Source organism: Symphalangus syndactylus, chromosome 13 (genome assembly GCF_028878055.3).
Source record: "Symphalangus syndactylus isolate Jambi chromosome 13, NHGRI_mSymSyn1-v2.1_pri, whole genome shotgun sequence".
Taxonomy (NCBI): Eukaryota; Metazoa; Chordata; class Mammalia; order Primates; family Hylobatidae; genus Symphalangus; species Symphalangus syndactylus.
The window spans coordinates 59,607,196-59,632,213 of NC_072435.2; the positions used below are offsets into that span (position 1 = coordinate 59,607,196).

General features: G+C 53.7%; 2 protein-coding genes across 7 annotated transcripts; both read right to left on the bottom strand.

The window, feature by feature from the left end:
- Positions 1 to 123: 123 nt before the first annotated feature.
- On the bottom strand, positions 124 to 5,295 carry ALKBH6 (alkB homolog 6). Of its 6 annotated transcripts, none has more exons than XM_055239728.2 (7): positions 5,224 to 5,295; positions 4,318 to 4,396; positions 3,995 to 4,063; positions 2,370 to 2,430; positions 1,879 to 2,030; positions 1,553 to 1,669; positions 124 to 556 (listed from the first exon to the last, which is right to left on the bottom strand). In XM_055239728.2, exons 2-7 carry the CDS (start codon positions 4,369 to 4,371, stop codon positions 293 to 295), a joined length of 717 nt encoding a protein of 238 aa, XP_055095703.1. In that variant the 5' UTR covers positions 4,372 to 4,396; positions 5,224 to 5,295; the 3' UTR covers positions 124 to 292. The 6 variants fall into 6 exon arrangements, with proteins under 6 accessions (XP_055095703.1, XP_055095702.1, XP_055095704.1 ...); XM_055239727.2 differs by having other exon boundaries at positions 5,149 to 5,276; XM_055239734.2 differs by having other exon boundaries at positions 429 to 556; positions 1,553 to 1,631; positions 5,149 to 5,276.
- A 342-nt stretch (positions 5,296 to 5,637) lies between these two features.
- Positions 5,638 to 24,602, bottom strand: CLIP3 (CAP-Gly domain containing linker protein 3). Its single transcript, XM_055239679.2, has 14 exons — positions 24,421 to 24,602; positions 23,889 to 24,112; positions 18,145 to 18,284; positions 17,967 to 18,060; positions 17,601 to 17,762; positions 17,161 to 17,279; positions 15,405 to 15,641; positions 10,663 to 10,798; positions 10,390 to 10,518; positions 9,349 to 9,492; positions 9,156 to 9,279; positions 8,887 to 8,951; positions 8,407 to 8,479; positions 5,638 to 7,189 (listed from the first exon to the last, which is right to left on the bottom strand). Exons 2-14 carry the CDS (start codon positions 24,052 to 24,054, stop codon positions 7,135 to 7,137), a joined length of 1,644 nt encoding a protein of 547 aa, XP_055095654.1. The 5' UTR covers positions 24,055 to 24,112; positions 24,421 to 24,602; the 3' UTR covers positions 5,638 to 7,134.
- Between the last annotated feature and the right edge of the window lie 416 nt (positions 24,603 to 25,018).

The following is a 25,018-nucleotide window of genomic DNA, read 5'->3' on the forward strand; positions in this document are numbered from 1 at the left end:
TGCCCCACTGGGGACCCAGACATCTGACCTCCAGGGCCTACCCCATTCATTTAAGACCCTAGATGCTGCGCCCCTCAGGAACCCAAGGATCTGGCCCCTAAAAAATAAAAATCTAAAACCAAGTTAAGATTTTCTGTTTATTTGGTATGGGGTCTTCGGTAGCTCACACACAATTATTGGGAAAATAAATTACCCAGGGGAGCCCCCTCTGCCCACGGTTCCAAGGTCGCAGAGTCACAGCAGCCCCAAGGGGGCAGGAACCCGGGAATCCGAGGGGTCCCGGTCCTGGCGGTCACTTGCCCAGCAGGAGGCCGGCGCGCAGCACGCGGGGCACGCGGCGGATGGTCAGCGAGACCCGGGTGCCGCGCACCAGGCAGGCTCCGGGCCGCGCCGACGGGCAGACTGCCGCATTGGGCGGAGGGGAGGCGGTGTCCAGCGCGTCTACGCGGGCGGCGGCGATGCCGTGGAGGAGGCGCGTGTAGGCGGGGCCGCGGAGCACCAGCAGGCTGCGCGGTTCCAGCAGTAGCGAAGTGGTGGGCCGTGGCGGAGGCCGAGGCTGCGGGGCAGGTTGAGGGTCAGCGGGGCTCAAGAAGTCGGGGGGTGGGCGAGAGGTCGGCAGGCTCCGGGGGTCAGCGAGTCCCCAGGGGCAAAAGCTGAAGAGCAAGTGTGCTCACAATGATGGAGGCTTTGGTGGTTCAGGAGTGAAAGTTGCTGGGGCTGCTGGGAGGGGAGGGCGAGGGCTCTGCAGTCCCTCGGGAGGGGGCAGGATCTAGGCGGCAGATGGGGGCGTCAAAGGGTCAGCGGACAGTGGGAGCTGCAGCTGGGATCTCCAAGGGGCTGGGGCTGGAGCTGGGACCCAGGAATCGGCAGTCCCCAGGAAATACAGGTAGAGCTGGGCTGAGAGAGCATGGCTTAAGCCAGGAACAGGTAAGGACAGGGTGAGGCAGAGGTTAGAGGCAGTGGGGGGTCCCCAAGGACATCAGGACATTAGAGGACAACCACACAACTGAGGGAGTAGCAGAGCATCCAGGAGCATGCAGGGCTCGAGGGCAAGCCCCAAGAAGGAGTGGGTCAGCGTGTTCAGGGGCGTTTCTGTGAACACCGGGGTGCTAGAAATGCATCACTCAGAGAAATCATGTCAAGGGTCCAAGGAGAACCTGGGGATGTCCTGTACCCCAAATCACATTCCTAGAGTAGCAGGACGTCTGGGGCATCCTGAGCAGGGGCAGATAGGGCATTTGGGAGAAGGCGAGGCCCCCCTGAGTTAATGGCGGTGGGGTATCTGAGGATATCAGTGTCTGCTGGGGAGTCAGGGGCATCCACTTAGCAGGCTGGGGCATCAGGGAGCCTGTGGAAATCATGGCATGTGAGGCACCCTGTAAGCAGATGGGCTAGGTGTCTGGGAGGAAGTGGGTATACCCCATGAGGAGACAAGGGAAGGTATCTGGGAGAGTGCCAGGAGTACCCCGAAGGCACGTGGGACCAGGTCATCTTGGAGGATGTGCGAGGTTGAAGTGCCTACAAGCAGTTGGGGCAGTGTCTGGGGGCCCACCTGTTCTGTAGGGTCATCGTCCTCTGGCCGCCGTGGCTCGTAGAAGTCCAGCACGGTGTGGGAGCCCAGGCTGATGGTACTGACAGTCGGGTAGTATAGTGGTCCGTCCTCGTGGGGCTGGGGAGTGGGCACCAGGGCTGGGCAGGGCAGGAGTCCACAACCCCCACCCTCTGGGTCAAAGGGGGGATCCCAAGCCAGGGACAGGGAGGTGAATGCCTGCTTGGGAGATGTGGCTGCCTAATGAGTGAGGGTGGGTACAGGGTCCCCTGCCCCAGCATGGCTCAGAAGTCTGAGTGGGGGAACACGGGCTGAGGGTGTGTGGTTACCATGATGCCCTCCCCAGGCAGATACTGGTTCACGAGGACATGGTTAGCTGGGAGGCCTCCAAAGAGGCTGAGGTCAGATACTTTGTCCACGTAGCGCTGAAGCCATGGGGGCAGCCGCTCAGGAACCATCCCCCGGGGATGGGGAAGCCCACCTGGGGAAGGCAGTGGGGTCCTGAGGGCTCCCCCATAGCAATAGATCCCCCATTAGGGATTCCACAGTGGCTGGAAGCACCCTGATCCCCTCAGGGACCCCTGACCCTTTGGAGATAGCCACTGGGTCCTTCAGAGGTTTCCTCACTTCTCCAGACCACGGGCCCCTTTCAGATACTCCTAGCTCATAAGGAAATCCCTAATCCCTCAGGACCTCCACTGACCCCTTCAGAATCCTCCTGGCTCTTGGGGCCCCTTGAGTTTTCAGGGACCCTCTGATGTCTTAAGTCTATTGGACCTGAGTCTCCTGCCCCAGCCTACATCCCGCCAGGGATACTTACCCCAGTTCTGTAACTTTCTCCCAGAGAGCTGGGTCCACTTTGGCTTTGGGGCATTAAAAACCTAGGAGGTGGGAAGGGGGTCACTCCTTTCTCAGGATCACCCCTCTCTGATTCTCCCACCTAGGCCAACATTGGGGCCTTTACCTCCGGGGTGGAAATGGGTCATCTCAGTGTCTGTGGGACCATTCCCTGGGGCGGTGGGTTCCTAGGATTTTGTGGTTTGCCTTCTTTCCTGGGAATGCCTTTGGCTCAAAGCCCACCCGTGTCTACCAGGATTTAGGAATCAGGGCTGCACAACCATGGTCTGAGAGTTGTAGGTCTCACAATCTACTCAGAGTTCTGGGGCTGGACAGGGCTCGTTCAGCCCAGCAAATAGTCTGCATTCTAATTTCCTGATTCCGTGCCAAACCCGGTGGCTCATGCCTGTAATCCCAACACTTTGGGAGGCTGAGGCGGGCAGATCACTTGAGGTCAGGAGTTCGAGATCAGCCTGGCCAACATGGGGAAACCCCGTCTCTACTAAAAATACAAAACTTAGCTGGGCATGGTGGCATGCACCTGTAATCCCAGCTACTTGGGAGGCTGAGGCAGGAGAATCGCTTGAACCTGGGAGGCGATGTGGTGGCACACTCCTGCAATCCAAGCTACTCAGGAGACTGAGACACAAGAATCGGTTGAACCCAGGAGGCAGAGGCTACAGTGAACCCAGATCACACCACTGCAGTCCAGCCTGAGCGACAGAGCAAGATTGTCTCAAAAAACAAACAAACAAACAAAAATTCCTGATTCCTGGGCTCTCTGAGGACAGTTTGAGTTCTGCGACCTCCTTGTTCCTATTGCCTGGGGGAGGGAGTATGCAAAGCTGAGCTATCTCAGCACAGCAAAGAAAGTACTTTGAAAATCTTCCACTGCCAAGATCCTAGTGATCTAGAATGGGCTATCCCAGTCCAACAAGTCTGTGCTCTAGTTGATAATCTACTCATTCCCTTCATGGTCATGGAGCTGTACTGGGCTATTTCAGCCCAGGAATTCTATAATATGTAGATTTTTCAATGCCAAGAATGCAAAGGTCTGGAATGGGCTATCTCAGCAAAAAAGTCTGTGTTCTGTAGCTGATTTTTTCCTGGACTCAAGATCAGTGGGTTACTCCAACACAGGGAAGATCTGTGCTCTGTAACTTAGGCTCTGGGGCTGCAAAGGGCAGGAACTCTGAGCTTTGAAAATTCTTCTTTCCCCAAACCTTAAGAACAGAATGCAGACTGGGCCATCTCAGCATAGATGGTCTGTGTTTGGTCACCTTATTCCTAAGGCTCTCGGCCTATGCTGAGCTATTTTAGCACAGGAAAGAGTTTACTGGGCTATCTCAGCACAGAAATCTGAATACAAAATTCTTTACTCCCCAGTCTCAATGATCTGAACTGGGCTATCTCAGCCTGTTTATAACCCCCTATTCTCTAAGCTAGCAGGATTGGGCTATCCCAGTAGAGGGAGTATGAGCTCTGTAACTTCCTTGTTCCTTTTGTCGGGGTCTTCACTGCAGCCTTGGGGGCTCTCATACAGAGGATGGGCATTGGGGAGGAATATGGGAAGAGTGGGAAAACAGACCAGAAGGGCACTGAGGTCACCTGTCGAAGCAAATACTCCTCCTCTTCTTTGGAGATGAAGTCAGGGACATAGTAGATTACAGGTGGTGCCTAGGATAGAGAGACCCCCTGAAGGTGTGGCCCTTCAACCCACACAGAGGACATATCATCACAGAGCAACCCCTATGCCTGGAGACAGGCTCAGGATGTCCTCAGACAGGTCAGGGTCTGAAGTCAAGGGTCCAGTGCCATTCCAGAATGGACTCTGACAGTAAGAATGAATTTGGTGGAACGGGGCAGTCCCAACCCAAGAACTCAGGAAGCAGCCTGCCTCCTTCACCCTCTGCACCCCGAGTTCTGACAACCTGCTCCACTCTGAATGGTTCCAGGGCTGGGACTCTGGCATCCTGCTCCTCCATCAACACCAACTCCTTGCACCCAATCCTGTAGGGAGGGGAGGACATGCTGAAGTCACTGGGCCTCCCACCCTAACACCATGATGCAGCCTTCCACCCCATCACAGGCCAGGCCTCACCTCAGCCCTCTTCTGAAACTCACTTGGTCTCTAAAAGCTGAGCCTTCAGCATCTTACAAGCCACACAGAGAGCCCCTAGGCTCCATGCCCAGACACAATGAGCCCCAAGAATAATCTCCCATTACTCTGTCCACTAAGGGCCCATCAAACTACATATATGCCTTCTCAATCCTCCCACAGAGAACATTCTCTGGCCCCACACACAGGGAGCCTTTCTCAAAAGCTCTACACATAGCCCCCAGGGCTGCACTCCAGAGCCCCTTTAAACACCTTGAGACCCCGCTTCAGACCTGCAACTGTGAGCCCGGTTATCAACACTCAGCGACCCCCGCCCCCCACCGAATCTCATTCTGTGCACCCCTGTGACCCCAATCTGAGCCTCCTCAGACATGTCCACCCTCAGCCTCCTCGGATCCCCCCATTTGGACGCCCCTCGGATTTCCCTTCCTGAGCGCCCCTTCACTCCAGCACCCTGAGATCTTTAGCTCTGAGGCTGACTCCCAAATCTTCTTCCCTCCCTGAACCCTTCAGACCCCCGACTCCGAGCCTTATAGGACTCCAAGCTCTGGGCCTCCTCGGACTCCTACTCTGGGCTCCCCCGGATCCCCACTTTCAGCCCTCTTGACATCCATCTCTACCCCCAGCACTCCCCAAAACTGACCGTCCACGAGCGTCCCCTCCAATTTCCAAATTCAACATCCCCATCCCCCTCCCAGCCATTTCCGCCCCACATTACAGACGCAGAGTCCGCAGGCCAATGGGAGCTCCCAGAGGCCTCAAGGGTCCGCCTTCCACCCAGTCGGCGCTCTCACTCAGTATTCGCCCGCCCCCTTCATCCTCGCCCAAGGATAGGCCGCGCCTCCTGGCCTCTGAGCCATTGGCAGGAGGGCGTGGGCGGGGCATCGTCGTCTGGCACTGGCCACTCAGAGCTTAGGAACTGAACCCGGCCATCGGCGGAGTGGACGCCAATGGGTGGGACGGGGGTGGCAGCCGTGACAGCGGCGGGAAGACACGAGAGGCTGCTAGAAGGACTTCCCGAGGCCAGCGCCATCACATGCCCACGCCGCAGGGAGGCGAGACTGAAGGAAGCACTTCCTTTCCCGCCTTCTCCCAGCAAGGGAAACCCCCAAACAATGACCCGACACAGAGAGGCCATAGAAACGTCTTTATTGAAGAGGACAGGAGTCATGCTGAGTTTGGGGACATGCAGTGAAGGGGCAGTCGTGAGCTGTCCTTGGTGGTCGGGGCCCCAGGTCCGCCCTGGACCCCCTGGGCCTTCAGGTTCTCCCTTGAGCTGTTGGTCTGGCCTAGGTGCCGTGGGGTCCTTTGAGGCCAGTGACTAGAACGTAGATTGAAATCAGGGGTCCAGGATTTGGGATCCCCTCAGGGCCTTGGGGCCTTCCATTTATTAGAGATGGAGGCTTTAGGATTTGGGGTTCCCTTAGGGCTGGGGCTCTTGGAATTTGGTGTCTTGAAATCTGTGGACTCGGGGCATTGAAATTCTCCAGTTTCCAGTGATGGGAATTCCTGTGTGGGGTTTCCTGGTGCCTGTGAATAGGGCTTGAGGTGCCTGGGAGCTTGGAATGCATATCCTGACTGCAGTCTCCTCCATACCAGGCACAAGGACCTCATGATTGGGTTTCCTGGGGGCTTGGGATTGGATTTTCAAACTGGGATTCCCTGGGGATTTGGGATTCCATGATTTGGGGGTCCTAGGAGTTAGGGCATTGGGGTCTTCTAGGGGCTGTAGGACTTGAGGGCACAAGGGAATTTGGGACGTGTGTACTCTAGGGTTTGGGATCCCCAGAGTCCTAGAATGGGGCCTCCAAATTTTGGGGTCCCCCAAAGGGGGAAGTCATTACTTAAAAAATAGAGAATTTTCTGGGAGCCTGGCTAGCACAGGAGCTATGGGCCATGTGGGGTGGGCTTCATACAAGGCACTGGGGGTTTCTTGAGGGTACGGAGGGTAGGAAGACTTGGGGGTCCTGTAATTAGCACTTCCAGGACTGTTTTGGTGTCTGTAAATTAGGGGTGACAGTGGGCTGGTTATGGTGGGTTTCTTCTTGAGGGGTAAGAACAAGGGTCTTTGTTAATGAAGGAAGTCTCTGATTGAGGGGTTGGAATCTAAGGGCTTCAGGGTGACCATGGGGTCACGACATCTTGAGGGGACTGATGTTAAATGGGGGAACAATGACATGAATGTCTGTTACTCTTTTGCTTTGGGGGTGTGACCTATGTTTATTTCAAGAGGACTTAAGGGGCAGTGTTTGTTAATGGGGAGGTTTCTGATCCAGGGTTGGGTGACTCAAGAATGTTCTGTTGTAATGCGTTATGTGGAGAGGGTCACCATCATTTGGGATGATGTGGAAATCTGTTAATCTGGGAATCTGCTCTGAGGGGTTGGGGATAGGGACTAGCCTGAAGGTGCTACTCAGGGAATCTCTTTCTAGGTGATATGGGGTCTGTATTTGGGGGTTATTATGGGAGTATCTGTTAATAATGGGGCCTCGATGATCGAGGGCTGGCTAACAAGGGTCTCTACTCTGGATGTGTTACTGGGAATCTCTATCTCAGGGTGACTCAGGGCTCCTCAGGTGTCAGGAGATGCTAGTGGGGACTCTGTCTCTTTGTCAGGTTTCCAGGGCCTCTAAGACTGCATCTCCGCCCTCAGCATCCAGGGGAACCAGCAGCAGAACAGCAACCTGGAAAGGAGGATGACAGGGTCACGCCCTTAGGCAGGCAGCGAGGACATCTGCACCCATCACCCCCAGCCTTTCCCCCAGTGTTTGCTATCATGGCTTTCTGGATTCTGCCTCTACCTCTCTGGCTGTGGTTTGTTTGTTTGTTTGTTTGTTTTCTGAGATGGAGTCTCACTCTGTCACCCAGGCTGGAGTGCCGTGGCACGATCTCGGCTCACTGCAACCTCTGCCTCCCAGGTTCAAGCAATTCTCCTGCCTCAGCCTCCTGAGTAGCTGGGACTACAGGTGTATGCCATCGTGTCCGGCTAACTTTTGTGTTTTTGGTAGAGATAGGCCAATGGGAGCTCCCAGAGGCCTCAAGGGTCCGCCTTCCACCCAGTCGGCGCTCTCACTCAGTATTCGCCCGCCCCCTTCATCCTCGCCCAAGGATAGGCCGCGCCTCCTGGCCTCTGAGCCATTGGCAGGAGGGCGTGGGCGGGGCATCGTCGTCTGGCACTGGAGTGGACGCCAATGGGTGGGACGGGGGTGGCAGCCGTGACAGCGGCGGGAAGACACGAGAGTGTACCCTCACCCTACAGGTGCATGCCACCACACCTGGCTAATTTTTGTATTTTTAGTAGAGACGGGGTTTCACCATATTGGTTAGGCTGGTCTGGAACACCTGACCTCAGGTGATCCACCCGCCTCAGCCTCCAAAAGTGCTGGGATTACAGGCGTGAGCCACCATGCCTGGCCAACAATTTAAATTTAAACTAAAGCTGGGTGCGGTGGCTCACGCCTGTAATCCCAACACTTTGGGAGGCCGAGGCTGGAGGATCACTTGAGGCCAGGCATTTCAGACCAGCCTGGGTGAAAATGGCGAGACCCTCATCTTAATCTGTTCCAAAAAAGCTCCCATGTTGGCCAGGCTGGTGTTGAACTCCTGACCTCAGGTGATCCGCCTGCCTTGGCCCCCCAAAGTGCTGGGATTACAGGCATGAGCCACCCTGCCCGGTCTCTAGCTGTTGCTCTGAGGCTCGTGTGGAGTGAAGGGTGTTCTGCTTCCTTTACCGGCCCCCCCGAAAGTGGAAGTCACTAGAATTCAGTGCGGGGCCCTATACCCTAAAGACTTTCTGGGTATCCTTACAAGTCACAAGTTTTCCTAACCTCTCTTTCCAGCCCTGACCAGAGCTCCAGACCTGAATGTCGCATAGGAGAGGGGACAGGGGTTGGCCACACACCTGGAAATGGAGTTCTCTGATGCAATGTCCTTTGGGGTCCGGACTGTGGTGAAGGTGCGTTTGGGCTGCGTCACTGAAGAGGAGGGCAAGATGTCAAGTGAGGGGATGACAGACCACCCGTGTCCTCAATACCCATCCAGACCCCTTCTCATTAATATCTCCCCATGTCTCCAGTCCCCACCTGGATCTCACATTCCCAATACCCATCTGGGCCCCTTGTCCATAATTCCCACCACGTCCCCCAGTGACTATCCCTGTCCCCAGTATCTGCTCAACCTCATGTCCCCAAAGAGCCTTGTTGCTAACTTCCTCATACCCTTTAGCACCTATCTTTTTGGGGACCTTGTCTCATCATTTTCCTGGACGCCTGTGTCCCCAATTAAATACCAGACACTGTCACCAGTATATACCTGAGAACCCATGACCCTTCCTCCCATCCCCAAAGTTATACTCCTCCCCGCATATCATCCCCCAACTCACTTGTCACTTGATGCACTTTTTTGGCTCCAACGCTGTCCCCGGGGCAATCAGTGGATCCACCAATCCTGAGGAGACACAGGGAGGGGGAGAGGTCAGAGCCACAAGAGGCCAGGGTCTGACTGAGAGCTGGGCCCCAGGGATCTGTGAGGAAAGGGCTGGGGACTCAGGGGTGTCCACACTGTCCTGCTGGTCTGGGAGGAGGTGGCCATCTGAGGGGGCATCAGGGCTCCAGGTGGTGCCCTGGGTTGGGGCTGGAAGTTTGGGCTCACCTCTGAATACGGGATGCTGGTGCGAAGACCCCATGCCTCGGGGGGCAAGTGAAGTACCGGACGCCAAAGACAGAGCCGTCATGCTTGCCTGTGGGCTGGTCCAGCTCAATGCCATACCAGTAACCTGCAGCACGAGGGTGTCAGGATTTCTCAAGGCCCTGCCTGCCTCCCGGCCCAGAGTCCCCATCCTCACCTGGGGCAAAGTCTGTCTTCCCGTAGAAGCGCACGATCCCCTGCTTCTGGCCGGCGACAAGGACCTGGTCTCCAACCTCAGCCTTTGCCCCGTCACGCTGCTGCAAGCTGCCCAGAGATGGGGATGATGGGGTCTTCTTCTTGCCTAAGGGTAGAAAGTGCAGGAGGTGGGTAGGGGGGGTGAAGCCAGCTTTGGGAACCCCGTGCCACCTGGAAAACCCCAAGGTAGAAACCCTATTCTTCGTTTGAAGCGAAACTGAATCCCAGATGACAGAGAATTAGGAAGGGGCTTTAGGCCTGAAAGGAAACTGAGTCAGAGAACCTGAAGAACCCCAAAATCCTTTCTCAAAGCTGCGGATATGTTGGATAAGGAAAAGCTGAGTCAGAAGTCAGGAACTCAGAAACTGTCCTTTTAAAATGAAGGGAGAATTGGGTCCAAGAGTAAATCAGGCCGGGTGCAGTGGCGCAGGCCTGTAATCCCAGCATTTTGAGAGGCCGAGGTGGGCGGATCACTTGAGGTCAGGAGTTTGAGACCAGCCTGGCCAACAAGGCAAAACCCTGTCTCTACAAAAAAAATACAAACATTAGCTGGATGTGGTGGTGGGCGCCTGTAATCCTAGCTACTCGGGAGGCTGAGGCACGAGAATCGCTTGAACCCGGGAGGCGGAGGTTGCGGTGAGCCAAGATCGTGCCACCACACTCCAGCCTGGGCAACAGGGCGAGACTCTTGTCTCGAAAAAAAAAAAAGTAAATCAAATGACAAAAGACAGGATCTCCAAGGATTCTTCCCTAAAACTTGGGGAGACCTTTGGGCCTGAGAGGAAACTAAGTCACAGAGGGCAGGGAACCCACAGGTCCTTCTAAGAACTAGGGGGGGCCAGTACTGAGCCAAAGGGGAAACTGAGTCACAGAAGTCAGGAACTCAGAGCTTGTCTTCCAAAACTGGAGTTTGGGCCTGAGGAGAAACTGAGTCACAGAAGCTGAGCTACCCACACAACATCCCCAAACTGGCTCTTCCCACCGCAGGGATCCCCTCTCTGACCTTTGTGTTCCCTGCGGCCTTTGCCGGTGACACGGGAGAAGTCCATCCGGGGGGTCCGGGGCGTGGAGGTGACAGAGGAGGGGGGTGCGTCCACTGCCTTGGAGATCTTGGACACGGAGGCAAAGAGACCTAGGGGTACAGAGTCCGAGCCTGGTGTTGTCTAAGCCTCTGCCCTTGGCCCCCATCCCCCATCCCCTATTTCCCAGTCAGCAGCATCAGAACTGCTGAGTGGACCCCCAGCCGCACCCCTCTTGGGCCCGAGGTGGGACTAACCCTGCTTGGGGGGGCAGATGAAGTACCGAACGCCCCCAACGCTGCCATCGTTCTTGCCCTCAGGCTCGTCCAGCTCCACGCCCACCCACTGGCCGCTGGCAAACTCCGTGGTCCCACAGAACCGCAGTGTGCCCGTCTGGGGAGAGAAGGGAGGCGATGGCTGAGGAAGGAATGCTGGGAGGCCAACGTGGAGTGCCCACACACGGGCAGCAAGGTGGGGTGCATGAGGCCGCCCTGGGCCCAAACCCCAGGTCACACATCACCATTTGCTGGCTACATGACTTAACCTCCCTGTGCCTCAACTTCCTTTGCTGTGAAATAGGAACAGAAATTATACCCACCTTATAGGATTGTTAAAAAGTTGCCCTGTCTCATATAGTGAATAGTGACTAGCCACACAGGACAATTTAAATTTATTTATTTATTATTATTATTATTATTTTTTTGAGACAGAGTCTTGCTCTTTTGCCAGGCTGGAGTGCAGTGGCATGATCTTGGCTCACTGCAAACACCGCTTCCTGGGTTCAAGCAATTCTCCCATCTCAGCCTTCCAAGTAGCTGGGACTACAGGTGCATGCCACCACGCCTGGCTAATTTTTGTATTTTTAGTAGAGACGGGGTTTCACCATATTGGTTAGGCTGGTCTGGAACACCTGACCTCAGGTGATCCACCCGCCTCAGCCTCCAAAAGTGCTGGGATTACAGGCGTGAGCCACCGTGCCTGGCCAACAATTTAAATTTAAACTAAATCTGGGTGCGGTGGCTCACGCCTGTAATCCCAACACTTTGGGAGGCCGAGGCTGGAGGATCACTTGAGGCCAGGCATTTCAGACCAGCCTGGGTGAAAATGGCGAGACCCTCATCTTAATCTGTTCCAAAAAACAAAGGCAGCAAGACCCTATTCTCTATAAAAGAAAGAAAAAAGGTAGCCAGATGCAGTAGCTCAAGCCTGTAGTCCCAGTTACTCGGGAGGCTGAGGTGGAAGGAATGCTTGAGCCCAGGAGTTCAGGGCTGCAGTGAGCTATGATCATGTCATTGCACTCCAGCCTGGCCAACAGAGCAAGACCCTGTCTCAAAAATAAATACATACCTTAGGAAGAAGATTCAGATAATTTTTTTAATTTAAAAATAAATAAATTTAGTCTGGGCACAGTGGCTCACACTTGTAATCCTAGCACTTTGGGAGGCCGAAGTGGCAGGATCACCTGAAGTCAGGAGTTCGAGACCAGCCTGGCCAACATGGTGAAACCCCCATCTCTACTAAAAATACAAAAAGTAGCAGGTGTGATGGCACACGCCTGTAATCTCAGCTACTCCGGAGGCTGAGGCAGGAGAATTGCTTGAACCCAGGAGGGTTGCAGCGAGCCCAGATAGTGCCACTGCACTCCAGCCTGGGCAACAGAGCAAGACTCTGTCTCAAGAGAAAACATAAATAAATAAAAATAAAAATCAATAAATTTAAACTAAATTAAAAATGCATTTCCCCAGTCACACTCGCCATATTTCAAGTGCTCAATTGTCACATGTGGCTTGTAGCTACTTTACTGGACAGCACAGACACAGAATATTTCCACCATTACAGAAAGCTCTGTTGGACAGGGCTGTCATAGAGAAATTAAAACCCTCTGAACAGGGCTTGATATTAAGTAAAGGATCAGCAAGTATTCGTTATTGAAAATTTTTTTTTTTCTATTTTAGAGACAGGGTCTCACTCTGTGGCCCAGGCTGGAGTGCAGTGGTGCAATCATAGCTCAGTGTAACCTTGAACTCCTGGGTTCAAGCAATCTTCCCTCCTCAGTCTCCTGAGTAGCTGGGACTACAGGTGCAGACCACCAAAGCCTGGTTAATTAAAACAACAATAACAACAACAAACTTTTTTAAAAAATAGAAATGGAGTATCCCTATGTTGCCCAGGTTGGTTTCAAACTCCTGGCCTCAAGCAATCCTCCCCATCTTGGCCTCCCAAAGTGCTGGGATTATAGGTGCAAAGCCACTGTGCCCAGCCTGTTAGCTATTATCATGCTGTAACTTTGGTCAGGGGACTTCTTGAGCCTTAGTTTCATCTGTAAAATAGAGATAGTAAGCCACCTCATGGAATGATTGTCTGGTGGAGACATTTTTTTTTTTTTGAGACAGGGTCTTGCTTTGTCGCCTAGGCCGGGGTTGCAGTGGCATGATCCCGGCACAGTGCAGCCTCAAACTCCTGGGCACAAGCGATCCTCTCATTTCAGCCTCCTGAGTAGCTAGGACTACAGGTGTGTGCCACCATGCCTGGTTAATTTTTTCATTTTTAGTAGAGATGAGGCCTCACTATGTTGCCCAGGCTGGTCTCGAACTCCTGAGCTCAAGTGATCCTTCTGCCTCAGCCTCCCAAAGTGCTGGGATTTATGGGCATGAGCCACCGCATTGGCGGAAACATTTTTTTTTTTTTTTGAGATGGAGTTTTTGCTCTTGTTGTCCAGGTTGGAGTGCAATGGCGCGATCTTGGCTCACTGCAACCTCCGCCTCCTGGGTTCAAGCGATTCTCCTGCCTCAGCCTCCCGAGTAGCTGGGATTATAGGCACATGCCACCACGCCCAGCTAATTTTGTATTTTTAGTAGAGACAGGGTTTCACTATGTTGGCCAGGCTGGTCTCGAACTCTGACCTTAGGTGATCCACCCACCTCGGTCTCCCAAAGTGCTGGGATTACAGGCATGAGCCACCGCGCCCAGCCAAGAGCAGAAACATTTTTAATACATGTAAAGTTGCTTAGGTGCAGTGAGCCTTTAGTGAGTGTGGTTATTATCATTATGGGAGGCTCATTCACCTCTCCATGCCTCAGTTCCTTGTCCATATAAAGGGCTAATTAATTAGTGCTGATCTTAAAGGGTTGGTGGAGGGACTAGAACAGTGCCTGGCCCATACAAAGAGCATTTAGTATGCACTGGACTCTGTTCTAATGGCCTTACGCATTTTAATTAATTTAAACCTCAACCAGCCCCCTAAGGTAGGTACTATTATTATCTCCATTTACAAATGAAGACATTGATGCCCAGAGAGGCAGAATGACTGGCTCCAGGTCCCACAGCTGGGAAGTTGCAAAGCTGAGATTTACCTGGGCAAGTCCCTGAGCCTGAGCTCATGACGCTGTGCTATGCTGCTTCTCTAAGGGGCCATGATTGGTATTCCGTGTCTTCAGATAAAGGTTTTCACCTTTGGAGCCTCTTATAGTCTGGCTTGTAAAATGGGAAGAGTCAACCCAACCTTCTTTCAGAATTGTGCAACGGATAGGATTAGATCGTGCACAGCAGAATGTTTTCTGGATGGGGCCGGGCGCAGTGGCTTATGCCTATAATCCCAGCACTTTCGGAGCCAAGGCGGGCGGATCGCTTGAGGGCAGGGGTTTGAAACCAGCCTGGCCAACATGGCAAAACCTGTTGCTACTAAAAATAAAAATAAAAAATTAGCCAGGCTTGTTGGCACACACTTGTAATCCCAGCTACTCGGGAGGCTAAGACATGAGAATAGCTTGAATCCAGGAGGTAGAGGTTGCTGTGAGCCAAGATTGCGCCACTGCACTCCGGCCTGGGTGACAGAGCAAGACCCTGTCTCAAAAAAACAAAAATAAAATTCAAACTCCTTCCAGTAGCCTACAGGTCAGCTGTGACCCAGCCTTGCTGACCTCTCCACCTCACCGCCCTTCCCATAACCCCCTCGTCACACTGCCCCTTCCTGCCTCTGGGTCTCCATACCTACTGCATCCTCTGCTTCCTTATCTTTGCAGAGGAAGTTCTTTCCTATCTCAGTTTGGACATCACCTCCTCAGAGAAGCCTTCTCAGAACACCCCAGCTAAAACCACTCCAGCATTCAGCCAAGGACAAGTTACTAAATCCAAACATGTAATGGTGTTCACAGCCCTTGTTGCTACCAGAAATTACCTTTTTTTTTTTCAGTAGAGGCGGGATCTCGCTATGTTGCCCAGGCTGGTCTCTAACAACTCCTGGCCTCAAGTGATCCTTCCACCTCGGCCTCCCAAAATGCTGGGATTACAGGTGTGAACCACTGTGCCCAGCCCAGAAATCATCTCAACCATAGGTTTACTTTCTTGACTGTCTCCCCTTCATTACAAGTGGAGTTCCGTGAGAGCAGGGTGGGGACAGATACAGCCTTCCCTTCCTAAGACAGAATGGGTCCCGTATGGAGCCCGAGGGACACTGGGAAATGAATGAAGTTGGAGTCCCTGGATAAATGAAGATTCTCTCTGCCCTCTGGGCTGTGATACCCGCTCCCCCAAGCTGAGACTCCTTTCTCCCTTTTTTTCCCTGGCTTGCTCCTCCACATCTACAGTTTGGGTGCATTCCCCATCACACCCAAATCACTCTGGCCTGGACTTGCCTAGCCAGACTTGCCTCTGCGAGCAGAGGGGCCTGATGGAGGACCACAAGACCCGGGGGAGCCACAGGTGCACAGAGCTCCGCAGATCACTCTGCTTGCCCCTCCCCATGGCAGCCATGACCGCTCTTGGCCATCACTGTGAGATAATGGGTTGTTTCCCCCCTGGATGGAGAGCTCAGCACAGGGTGAGGCTCAAAGGGACACCCACGGAACAAATGAGATTAAATCAAGTACTGGGTGGATAGTTAGGGTGGCAAGCAGACAAAGGGGAGGGACTGCACTCTGCCCAAGGACACAGCTCTGAGGGATTAAGGGGCTGAGTCCCACCCCCACCCACCACGCAAACACACACCCCAGCCCCTGACCTTCTGGCCATCCAGCAGCACGCGGTCTCCCAGGCGCAAGCCCAGTGCGCTAAGCATGAGATTGCCTGGCACGTTGTCATAGTTGGGTAGCGTGACCTTGGGGAGGGCGCAAGATAGTGGCACTGCCTCTTCCAGAAGCGTCCGCAGCTCCTTGGCCACCAGCGCCGCCTCTGCCTTGTCCAGGGACATGTCCATAGGATCTGGGACCACCTCCGCCGGCACCTGTCCTTTTCGATTCTGGGGGCCAACGGGAAGAGGAGGCGGGGACTCAGTGGCACTGTTCACACCCCCATGGAGGCCCTGCCCCTAGAGACCACCAGTCTGGGTGATGCAGGGGTAGGACTAGGTCATACCCTGGGCCAACCTGGGAATAAGAAGAGTCAGGGCAAGGCAGGGTAAGGTGGCTCACGCCTGTAATCCCAGTACGTTGTGAGGCCGAGGCAGGCAGATCGTTTGAGGTCAGGAGTTCAAGACCAGCCTGGCCAACATGGTGAAACCTCCTCTCTACTAAAAATACAAAAATTAGCTGAGTGTGGTGGCGTGTGCCTGTAATCTCAGCTATTTGGGAGGCTGAGGCAGGAGAATCGCTTGAATCCAGGAAGTAGAGGTTGCAGTAAGTCGAGATCATGCTACTGCACACCAGCCTGGGTGACAGAGCGAGACTCCGTCTCAAAAAAAAAAAGAAGGGGCAGGGCAGAAAGGTGCAGACCACATCCCCAGGGAAACCTACCCCTGAGACCCAGGGTTGGGGGTGTGTCAAGTAATTGAGGGTGGGCCTGGGGGTGTAGGCAATAGGGATGAGGACCACACTTCAGTGCTGTAGGTCATGCCCCCAGGGAAGCAATCTCTGGAGACCCCAAGCCTGTTAATGAGGACATGTGGGAGATGAACATTGAGAATGGGCTCCTGTGGGCTGGGTGCAGTGGTTCATGCCTATAATCCTAGCACTTTGTGAGGCCGAGGTGGGCAGATCACCTGAGGTCAGGAGTTCGAGACCAGCCTGGCCAACATGGTGAAACTCCGTCTCTACTAAAAATACAAAAATTAGCCAGGTGTGGTAGCGCGTGCCTATAATTCTACCTACTCGGGAGGCTGAGGCAGGAGAATCATTTGAACCTGGTAGCCAGAGGTTGCAGTGAGCTGAGATTGCACCACTGCACTCTAGCCTGGATGACAGAGCCAGTCTCTGTCTCAAAAAAAAAAAAAAAAAAAAAAAAATTAGGGAGAGTGAGAGTGGGCTCCTGTGGTATAGAGTCAGGAGTCAAACTCTGGGCCAGGGGGAAATGGGGAGAGGCAGGGTCTCAGGGGCACAGGCCATGTTACCCCAACATACATGTGCCTGGACGGCTGCAGGGTAATTAGCATTGTGGGTGGAGCCTGGTAATGCATGGGTCGGAGGTCAAAGATCATATTGAGGGCTTAGGAGAGGACCAACCCTCTCATTCACAGAGGGCCTAGCTCGACTTTCCTCATGACCTTGAAATGCTGTTATGCACTGCCACGGGGTAGGCTGGATGACCCTGGGCAGATACCTTAATCTCTGCCTCAGTTTCCCCATTGTAAAACAAGGCTTATAATAGACTTCACCTGACATGTAATGAACACTAGGCATATTTCAGCTGTTATTGCATTTGCTGAATGTACAGATGGCATTTGTAGTATCTGAGGAGTCACGGGAAATGCAGAGACCTGCTAGAGGGAAGTGGGGGAAGAAGGGAGCAGGAGGGTAATGGGTTCTGGGCAAGGGTGGCAGTACCCTCAGCGCAGGGTTGGCGCCGTGCTCCAGCAAACATTTGGCGGCGCCCAGGCACAGGCTGGAAGCAGCGATGTGCAGGGCTGAGCCGTGGTTGAAGTCACTGCACGTGGAGTTCACCACTGGAAGTGGGCAAGAGGAGGGGTTCCGGGTGAGTGCCTGTGGGACCCCAGCCCTCCTCCCACCTCAGAGCTCATCTCTTAACTTGCAGGTCCCAGAGCCTCCGACGCACAGCCCCGCCCCCACCTTGGAGCCCCCCTCTCCCTTCGCGGCCCCGACCCTCCCTAGAGTGGTAGTCCCCTGAGCCCCCTCGCCCACGCCTCCAGCCTCCCACTATCTACTCAGATCACCGTCCTCCTTCCCCTCGCAGCCTGGCCTTACCTGGGTCTCTGCGTCCCTCACCCAGGTCCTTGCCCCCTCCCAGCCAGGGCTCTCCTCCTCACCTCGCGGCCTCGCGCCCTTCAGCAGCACACGCACGAGGTCCGGCACATCAAAATAGGCGGCGTAGTGAAGCGCGTTCATGTTGGTCCAGCGGCTGCGCAGGGTCACATCTGCGCCCAGCGCCAGCAGCTGCTGCGAGAGGCGCACGGCCGCCGCGGGGTCCCCTGCGCGATAGGCCGGGTCAGCTTGGAACCCCCATTCCAGAGCATGGGCCCAGTGCACGGGGAGGGCCCTGGGCTTCAGGGACTATAGTTTGGGATCTGAAGCTTCAGGTTCCAGATGGGGCCTGAGTTCTGGGTGGTTTTCAGCGTGTTGGGTCTGAGGGCCTAGGCTTTGGGGCTCATGACGTGGGGGTGGCGGGCCCTCACCGACTCCGTGGGCCCCAGCCTTGCACGCATAGTGGAGCAGTGTCATGTCGGTCAGCCCGTCACGATCGTTCACATGGCAGCCTCGGCGCAGAATCTGTGAGTACCCGGGGAGCAGGGAGGGTCACCCACACGTGGGGAACCACATCCCCTCTCTCCCTGGTTTCCCCAGTGTTCTCACCTCATTGCCGATGACGTCTATCTTGTGCTGGACTTGGGGCACCCACTGGCGCACAATGGCAAACAGCTCGGGGATGGTGGTCTGAGGGTCAAACAGGATCTCCTGGCACGCCGGGTCATTGGGATCGAAGAAGGTGAAAGCTGGGGTGGCAAGAGGTCCAAGGTCACCCCACGCAACTGACCCCCTCCTTCCAGCCTCAGTAGGGGAGCTCTAGGTCTTTGCCTTTTAGCGCCTCTAATGCAGGGTCTCAAGCTGGTGGCACATGGGTCACAGTCAACCCACAGGCATTTTCTGTGTGGCCAGCATGAGGTTTCAAACTCAGGTGGGTTCACATAAAAATCTCGATGCCCAGTGTGTCTTGAAAAATTGGAAGATCAGGCAATTCCCATATAGCAGCGAACTCCACCCCCTGAAACAAAATCGTGACAGAGAGTGCAGTACCTTGGAGTCTGCATGTCCAGGGGGATGGTGTCAGGCCTCTGAGCCCAAGCTAAGCCATTATATCCCCTGTGACCTGCACATACACATCCAGATGGCCAGTTCCTGCCTTAACTGATGACATTCCACCACAAAAGAAGTGAAAATGGCCTGTTCCTGCCTTAACTGATGACATTGTCTTGTGAAATTCCTTCTCCTGGCTCATCCTGGCTCAAAAGCTCCCCCACTTAGTACCTTGTGACCCACACTCCTGCCCACCAGAGAACAACCCCCCTTTTTCCTTTACCTACCCAAATCCTATAAAACGGCCCCACCCCTATCTCCCTTCGCTGACTCTCTTTTCGGACTCAGCCCGCCTGCACCCAGGTGAAATAAACAGCCTTGTTGCTCACACAAAGCCTGTTGGGTGGTCTCTTCACATGGACGCACATGAAAGACGGCTACGGACCTCACCCACTGTTGCCCTGTGAGAGTATGAGTGAAGTTTGGCTGAATCTCCAGAGCAAAAATAAATAAAGCCAGAAGTCCTGGTTTTTAATAAAACTCTCTCAATTGTTTCAAATACCATGCAGTCCACATAAAATGTATCCATGACTGGGCACAGTGGCTCACATCTGTAATCCCAATGCTTTGGGGGGCCGAGGCAGGAGGACTGCTTGAGCCCATAAGTTGGAGACAAGCCTGGGCAACATAGCAAGACCCCTGTCTTTACAAAAAGTTTTAAAATTAGCCAGGTGTGGTGGTACGCATTGGAGCTACTCAAGGAGATTGAGACAGGAGGATTGCTTGAGCCCAGGAGTTCAAGGCTGCAGTGAGCCATGATTGTGCCACTGCACGCCAGCCTAGGCAACAGAGCAAGACCCTGTCTCTGGAAATATAAAAAATAAAAATAGAGGCTGTGCACGGTGGCTCACGCCTGTAATCCCAGCACTTTTGGAGGCCAAGGCAGGTGGATCACCTCAGGTCAGGAGTTCGAGACCAGCCTGGTCCAACATTGTGAAACCTTAACTCTACTAAAAATACAAAAATTAGCCAGGCATGGTGGTGGGCGCCTGTAATCCCAGCTACTCAGGAGGCTGAGGCAGGAGAATCACTTGAACTCGGGAGGCAAAGGCTGCAGTGAGCCAAGATGGCGCCACTGCACTCCAGCCTAGGTGACAAAGAGTGAGACTCCGTCTCAAAAAAAGTAAATAAATAAATAAATAAATAAATAAATAAATAAAATGTATCCATGAGCAGGAATCAACCTGTGCCCAGCCAGGGTGGTGCCTAGAGGCACTCTGTCTCCTCCCACTCGACTCTAAGGAGTACTGCTCTCTGTGACATCAGCACCCAGCACAGGGCCCTGGCACGTGGCAGGAACTCAGTGCGTGGTGAATGAACGAGTACATGAATGATCAGATTATACACAGCCCAGGAAGTGCCACATGGAAGGTGTCTCCAGGAATCAGCTGGCATGCTCCTTTTAGAACTGCAGTCACATCATAGCCCTTCTTGGCTTAGAACCCTCCTCCAGCTCCCATCCCATCCAGAGTACAGACCAAAGTCTTCCCCACAGCCCTCAGGGCTCTGCACATCCAGCCCCTCAGTTCTCAGCCCTCTCCCCTCACTTATTCCCCTTCCTTCATTTCCCACACTGGGCTCCCTCTGTCCCTCCCACGTGCCAAGCAAATTCCTGTCTCAGGGTCTTGGCACTTGCTGTTTTTCTCACTCAGGATAGACTTCCCACACATCTTCACAAAGCTTCATAAATCTTTGCTCAAATGTTATCTCCTCAGAGAGGCCTTCCCAAACCACACTGTCTAAATCGGCACCCGCCCTTCTCCATCTCCTACTCTTTTTTTTTTTTTAGAGATAGGGTCTTGGCTGGGCATGGTGGCTCATGCCTGGAATCCCAGCACTTTGGAGGCTGAGGCGGGCAGATCACAAGGTCAGCAGTTCAAGACCAGCCTGACCAACATGGTGAAACTCCATCTCTACTAAAAATACAAAAATTAGCTGGGCGTGGTGGTGGGTGCCTCTAATCCCAGCTACTCAGGAGGCTGAGGCTGGAGAATCACTTGAACTCGGAAGGCAGAGGTTGCAGTGAGGCAAGATCACACCATCGCACTCCAGCCTGGAGTCCGTCTCAAAAAAAAAAAAAAAAAAAAAGGATAGAGTCTGTTGGAATGCAATAGTGTGATCATAGCTCGCTACAGCCTTGAACTCCTGGGTTCAAGTGATCCTCCTGCCTCAGCCTCCCTGGTAGCTAGGACTACAGTATACATCACCATGCCCAGCTATTTTTTTTTTTTTTTGTAGTGACAGGGTTTTGCTATGTTGCCCAGGCTAGTCTCGAACTCCTGGGCTCAAGCGATCCTCCCACCTTGGCTTCCCAAAGCACTGAAATTACAGGTGTGAGCCACCATGCCCAGCCCTTTATTTATTTATTTATTTATTTTTATTTATTTATTTATTTTTTTGAGACGGAGTCTCGCTCTGTCGCCCAGGCTGGAGTGCAGTGGCACAATCTCGGCTCACTGCAAGCTCCGCCTCCCGGGTTCCCGCCATTCTCCTGCCTCAGCCTCTCCGAGTAGCTGGGACTACAGGCACCCGCCACCATGCCCGGCTAATTTTTTGTATTTTTAGTGAGACGGGGTTTCACCATGGTCTCGATCTCCTGACCTCGTGATCCACCCGCCTCGGCCTCCCAAAGTGCTGGGATTACAAGCGTGAGCCACCGCGCCTGGCTTATTTATTAATTTTTATCATAGCTCATATCACTACTTGACACGTTTACTCCTCTTTCTCCCTCCTTCATTTCCTCTCTTCTTCCCTCACTAGGATCTAAATGCTATGATTCCATTCTGCCTCATTCGCTCCTTTATCCCCAAGGCCAGGCACGGCACACAGTAGGTGCTCAGTCAATCTCTGTTGAATTAATGTACAAATTTAACAGATACACGATTTCCTCTTGGAGTCCACCTTAGCCTTCTCCCTGTCCTCAACCACATTTCCAGATTTCTTCACATTCTGGGACAAAACCCTCTCCCGCTCTACAAGCAAGACTGCTTGGAGGGCTCAGCCTATACCCTCCAACCTCCCACTGAGTCACAGGCCCCAGACACCTACAGCCGCATTTCCAAAGGAGATTTTCCAGTTTTCTGAGGTATAGCCCCCCCACACCTCAGGCCCCAGATAACTTTCTTTTTCTTTTTTCTTTTTTTGAGACAGGGTCTCACTGTGTCACCCAAGCTGGAGTGCAGTGGTGCAATCCTAGCTTACTGCAGCGTCGAATTCTCAGGCTTAAGTGATCCTCCCACCTCACCCTCTGGAGTAGCTGGGACTACAGGTACTCACCATGCCTGGCTAATTTCTAAATTTTCTGTACAGATGGGGTCTTGCTCCATTGCCCAGGCTGATCTTGAACTCCTGGCCTCAAGCGATCCTCCTGCCTCGGCCTCCCAGAGTGCTAGGATTATAAGCCAGAATCACCGTGCCTGGCCAACTTTCTTATTTTTCTATTAGACTGAAGTCAACTTGTAGTCTCCCTGATCCACCTCTAGTGGGTGACATGTCTATGGATGCCATCTCGCTTGCTCTATCCTGGCAACGCTGACTCTCTGAACCTGGTTTCTGAACCTCACAGCTGCCGGGGATTCCCAGCCTGCATATCTTCCAAATTTCCCTCCTACATCCAACTCTGGCTGCACTCCATCCCCTTTTACCCAGTACCCAGAGGGAGCTTTCAAACTATAAATCAGACTTGCCACTCCTCTGCTTTTAAACACCCTCCCCTTGCCACTCTTCTCCCCCGTCCCACTTAGAATATAACCAAAGTCCTCACTGTAGCCTTGAAGGCCCTTCCAGATCTGGCCTATGCCAACCTCTCACCTCAACCTTGATCATTCCCTGAATGCAGCTCCAGGATCTTTCTGTTCCAAGTTCAATTCTGCCTCAGGGCCTTTGCACTTGCTGCTGTCTGCCTGGAACACTCTTTTTCCAGCTCTCTTATGGCTGATTCCTCCCCAAGCTCTGGGTCCCAAACTAAATGTCACCTACTCAGAAAGACCAGCCCTGACTACCCCTGCAGGTAGCTGCCCCCTAGTCATTATTGTTCCTCCACCTTTAATTTCTTCTTCTTTTTTCTTTCTTTTTTTTTTTTTTGAGACAGTCTTACTCTGTCACCCAGGCTGGAGTGTAGTGGCTCGATCTTGGCTCACTGCAACCTCTGCCTCCCAGGTTCAAGCGATTCTACTGCCTCGGCCTCCTGAGTGGCTGGGATTACAGACATATGCCACTATGCCCAGCTAATTTTTGTATTTTTAGTAGAGATGGGGTTTCACCGTGTTGGCCCCGGCTGGTCTCAAACTCCTGACCTCAGGTGATCCGCTGGCCTCAGCCTCCCAAAGTGCTGGGATTACAGGCGTGAGACACCGTGCCCGGCCCACCTTTTCTTTCTTTCATAGCACTCACTTCAATCTGAATTTATCTGATTTCTGATTTAGTTATCTGTTCACTTGCTTAGTCTCTCCTTCTCTCCTGCAAGGGAGGATCATGCCTGGATCACTTACGATTAAATCTCCAGCACCCAGCATAAGGCTTGTCACAGAGTAGCAGCACTCGATAAATATCGCTCGGTCAATGATTAGACACTTTCAGTTTCTCCAAGAGGCCGCCCTCTCAGCTCCATACCCTCCTACCTCAGATCCTTTACCCAGCGGTTACCTCTCCTGGGACCCCTTTCACCTGACCCTTCTCTTAGTTAACCCCAACTCACCCTCCAGTCTTCTCAAATGTAACCTCCTCAGGGAAACCATGTCTTAAAAAACTCTTGCAGCAGCTTGTTTATGGTAAATACAATTTTTCATAATGTCTTGTAATTACATATTTATTTTACAATATATTTTTCTTTCTTGCATATAAACCTAAATGTGAACTAAATTACATTATGGTTTAATACCTATTTGTGTGGCTGTTACTGAGGCCTATGAGTTGTCTCAGGGCAAAGACTGGGTCTCTCTTGCCCCCTGCTGTGGCCCCAGCCCCTAGCATAGAGCCAGGTCCACAGCCGCTTTCAATAAATGATTGTTGAATGACTAAATGATGGAATGATGTGTCATGAATCAAAGACTAGGAGTATTACAATTCCGTTTTCCAATGGGTGAATGAAATTAATTAACAAGGGGTGCTCTGCAGCCAAGATTCCTCTGGACCACCTTCAAATTCCCCAGAATTCTCCCACCATCACCACCATCAGAGCACAGCCCACCCTCCCCGGCCACCCAACACTCCAGGCCAGATTCCAGGGTGGGGACAGTGGTTACCGTAGTCCTTAGGGAGGGGGGCAGGTGCCGAGGGGTGCACAACAGGCTTCTGCCGGCGCTCCTGGGTGGGGCTGGGGGCCTCGGGGACCGGTTCATCCTCCTCCTCCTCTTCTTCCTCCTCTCCTCGGGGCGGCGGGGCCATCGGGGCAGGATCTGTCTTAGTCATGGTCCTCGGTGGCCCTCGGGGGGCGGGTGCAGAGTTGGGGGCAGCCTTCAGGCAAATCCTGGAGGCAGAGGTCAGCTGGAGAGGGTGCCCCGCAGGCTCCAGGGTCCCAGCCCCTAGGAGCTTCCAGGGCCCCGGGTGGCCTCCGCGCAACTGGATCTTGGGCAACCATAGGGACCCCCGTTACCCATAGAGGGCCCCGGTGTGTGCGCCCAGCGCCTGCCACCTCCCCCAGGCCCAGCCCCCCATTCTTCTCCTCCAGCGTCAGACCCCTCAGTCGCGGCCGCCCCCTCCCCGGGTTTGTTTATCTCGGGATGCAGGATGCTTCGCCCCTCCCCTTCTCCGCGGGCCGCCCCCTCCCCATCTTACCTCGGGTGGACAGCGCTGGGGACCAAAGTGGAGACTGGGGAGACTGTGGGAGCAATGGGGTGTCGGTGTCAGGGGACGTGATGGGGGAGGCGAGGGAGACAGAGAGAAGGGGACGAGGCCCAGACGCCGACAGGGGGTGGGGGCGGAGAGGGAGGGGCGCAACTGCGCATGCGCCTGCTGCGCCCCTACCGGCGGCGTGGGAGGAGGAACCAGGAGGAGGAACCGGGAGGCGCTCGCATTGATGGAGGGGCCAGAGGCGGCGACTGAAAGGGGAGAGCCTCCGAGCACTGGGAGAGGAAGAGATGGCTACGGAAAGGAGCGAGATGAGCAGATACAACGGCAAAAGAGAGGGCTGAGAGGGCGGGCACAGATCTTATCCATCCTCTTCCCTCCCCCAAGCCTGCAAACCTGGCCGGTGAGGGCAGTGGTCTTGGGGCGTGGTGACGATGGGTGTTCTCTCTCTCTAGGACCCTAGACCGGACCCCTTCTCCAAGCTCACCATTCATAATAGGTGCCTCAGAGGAGTGATTTCCTAGAGACTCCTATCATGATCATCTCATCCTTACCATCATAATGCAAGGCTCACACACTGGGGCCC

Bases quoted from the DNA above. Each gene is read 5' to 3' on its own strand.
- ALKBH6 (XM_055239727.2), bottom strand. From the start codon at position 5,207: ATGGCTGGGAGGGGGATGGGGATGTTGAATTTGGAAATTGGAGGGGAC. The intron at 4,064-4,317 runs GTTGTCAGAACT...TCTCTATCCTAG, and splicing joins AACCATTCAGAGTGGAGCAG to GCACCACCTGTAATCTACTA. The intron at 2,431-3,994 runs GTGACCTCAGTG...CCCACCTCCTAG, and splicing joins AGGAGTATTTGCTTCGACAG to GTTTTTAATGCCCCAAAGCC.
- CLIP3 (XM_055239679.2), bottom strand. From the start codon at position 24,054: ATGACTAAGACAGATCCTGCCCCGATGGCCCCGCCGCCCCGAGGAGAG. The intron at 9,280-9,348 runs GTGAGGATGGGG...CTCGTGCTGCAG, and splicing joins GAAGACAGACTTTGCCCCAG to GTTACTGGTATGGCATTGAG. The intron at 8,480-8,886 runs GTGAGTTGGGGG...CCTCCTCTTCAG, and splicing joins AAAAGTGCATCAAGTGACAA to TGACGCAGCCCAAACGCACC.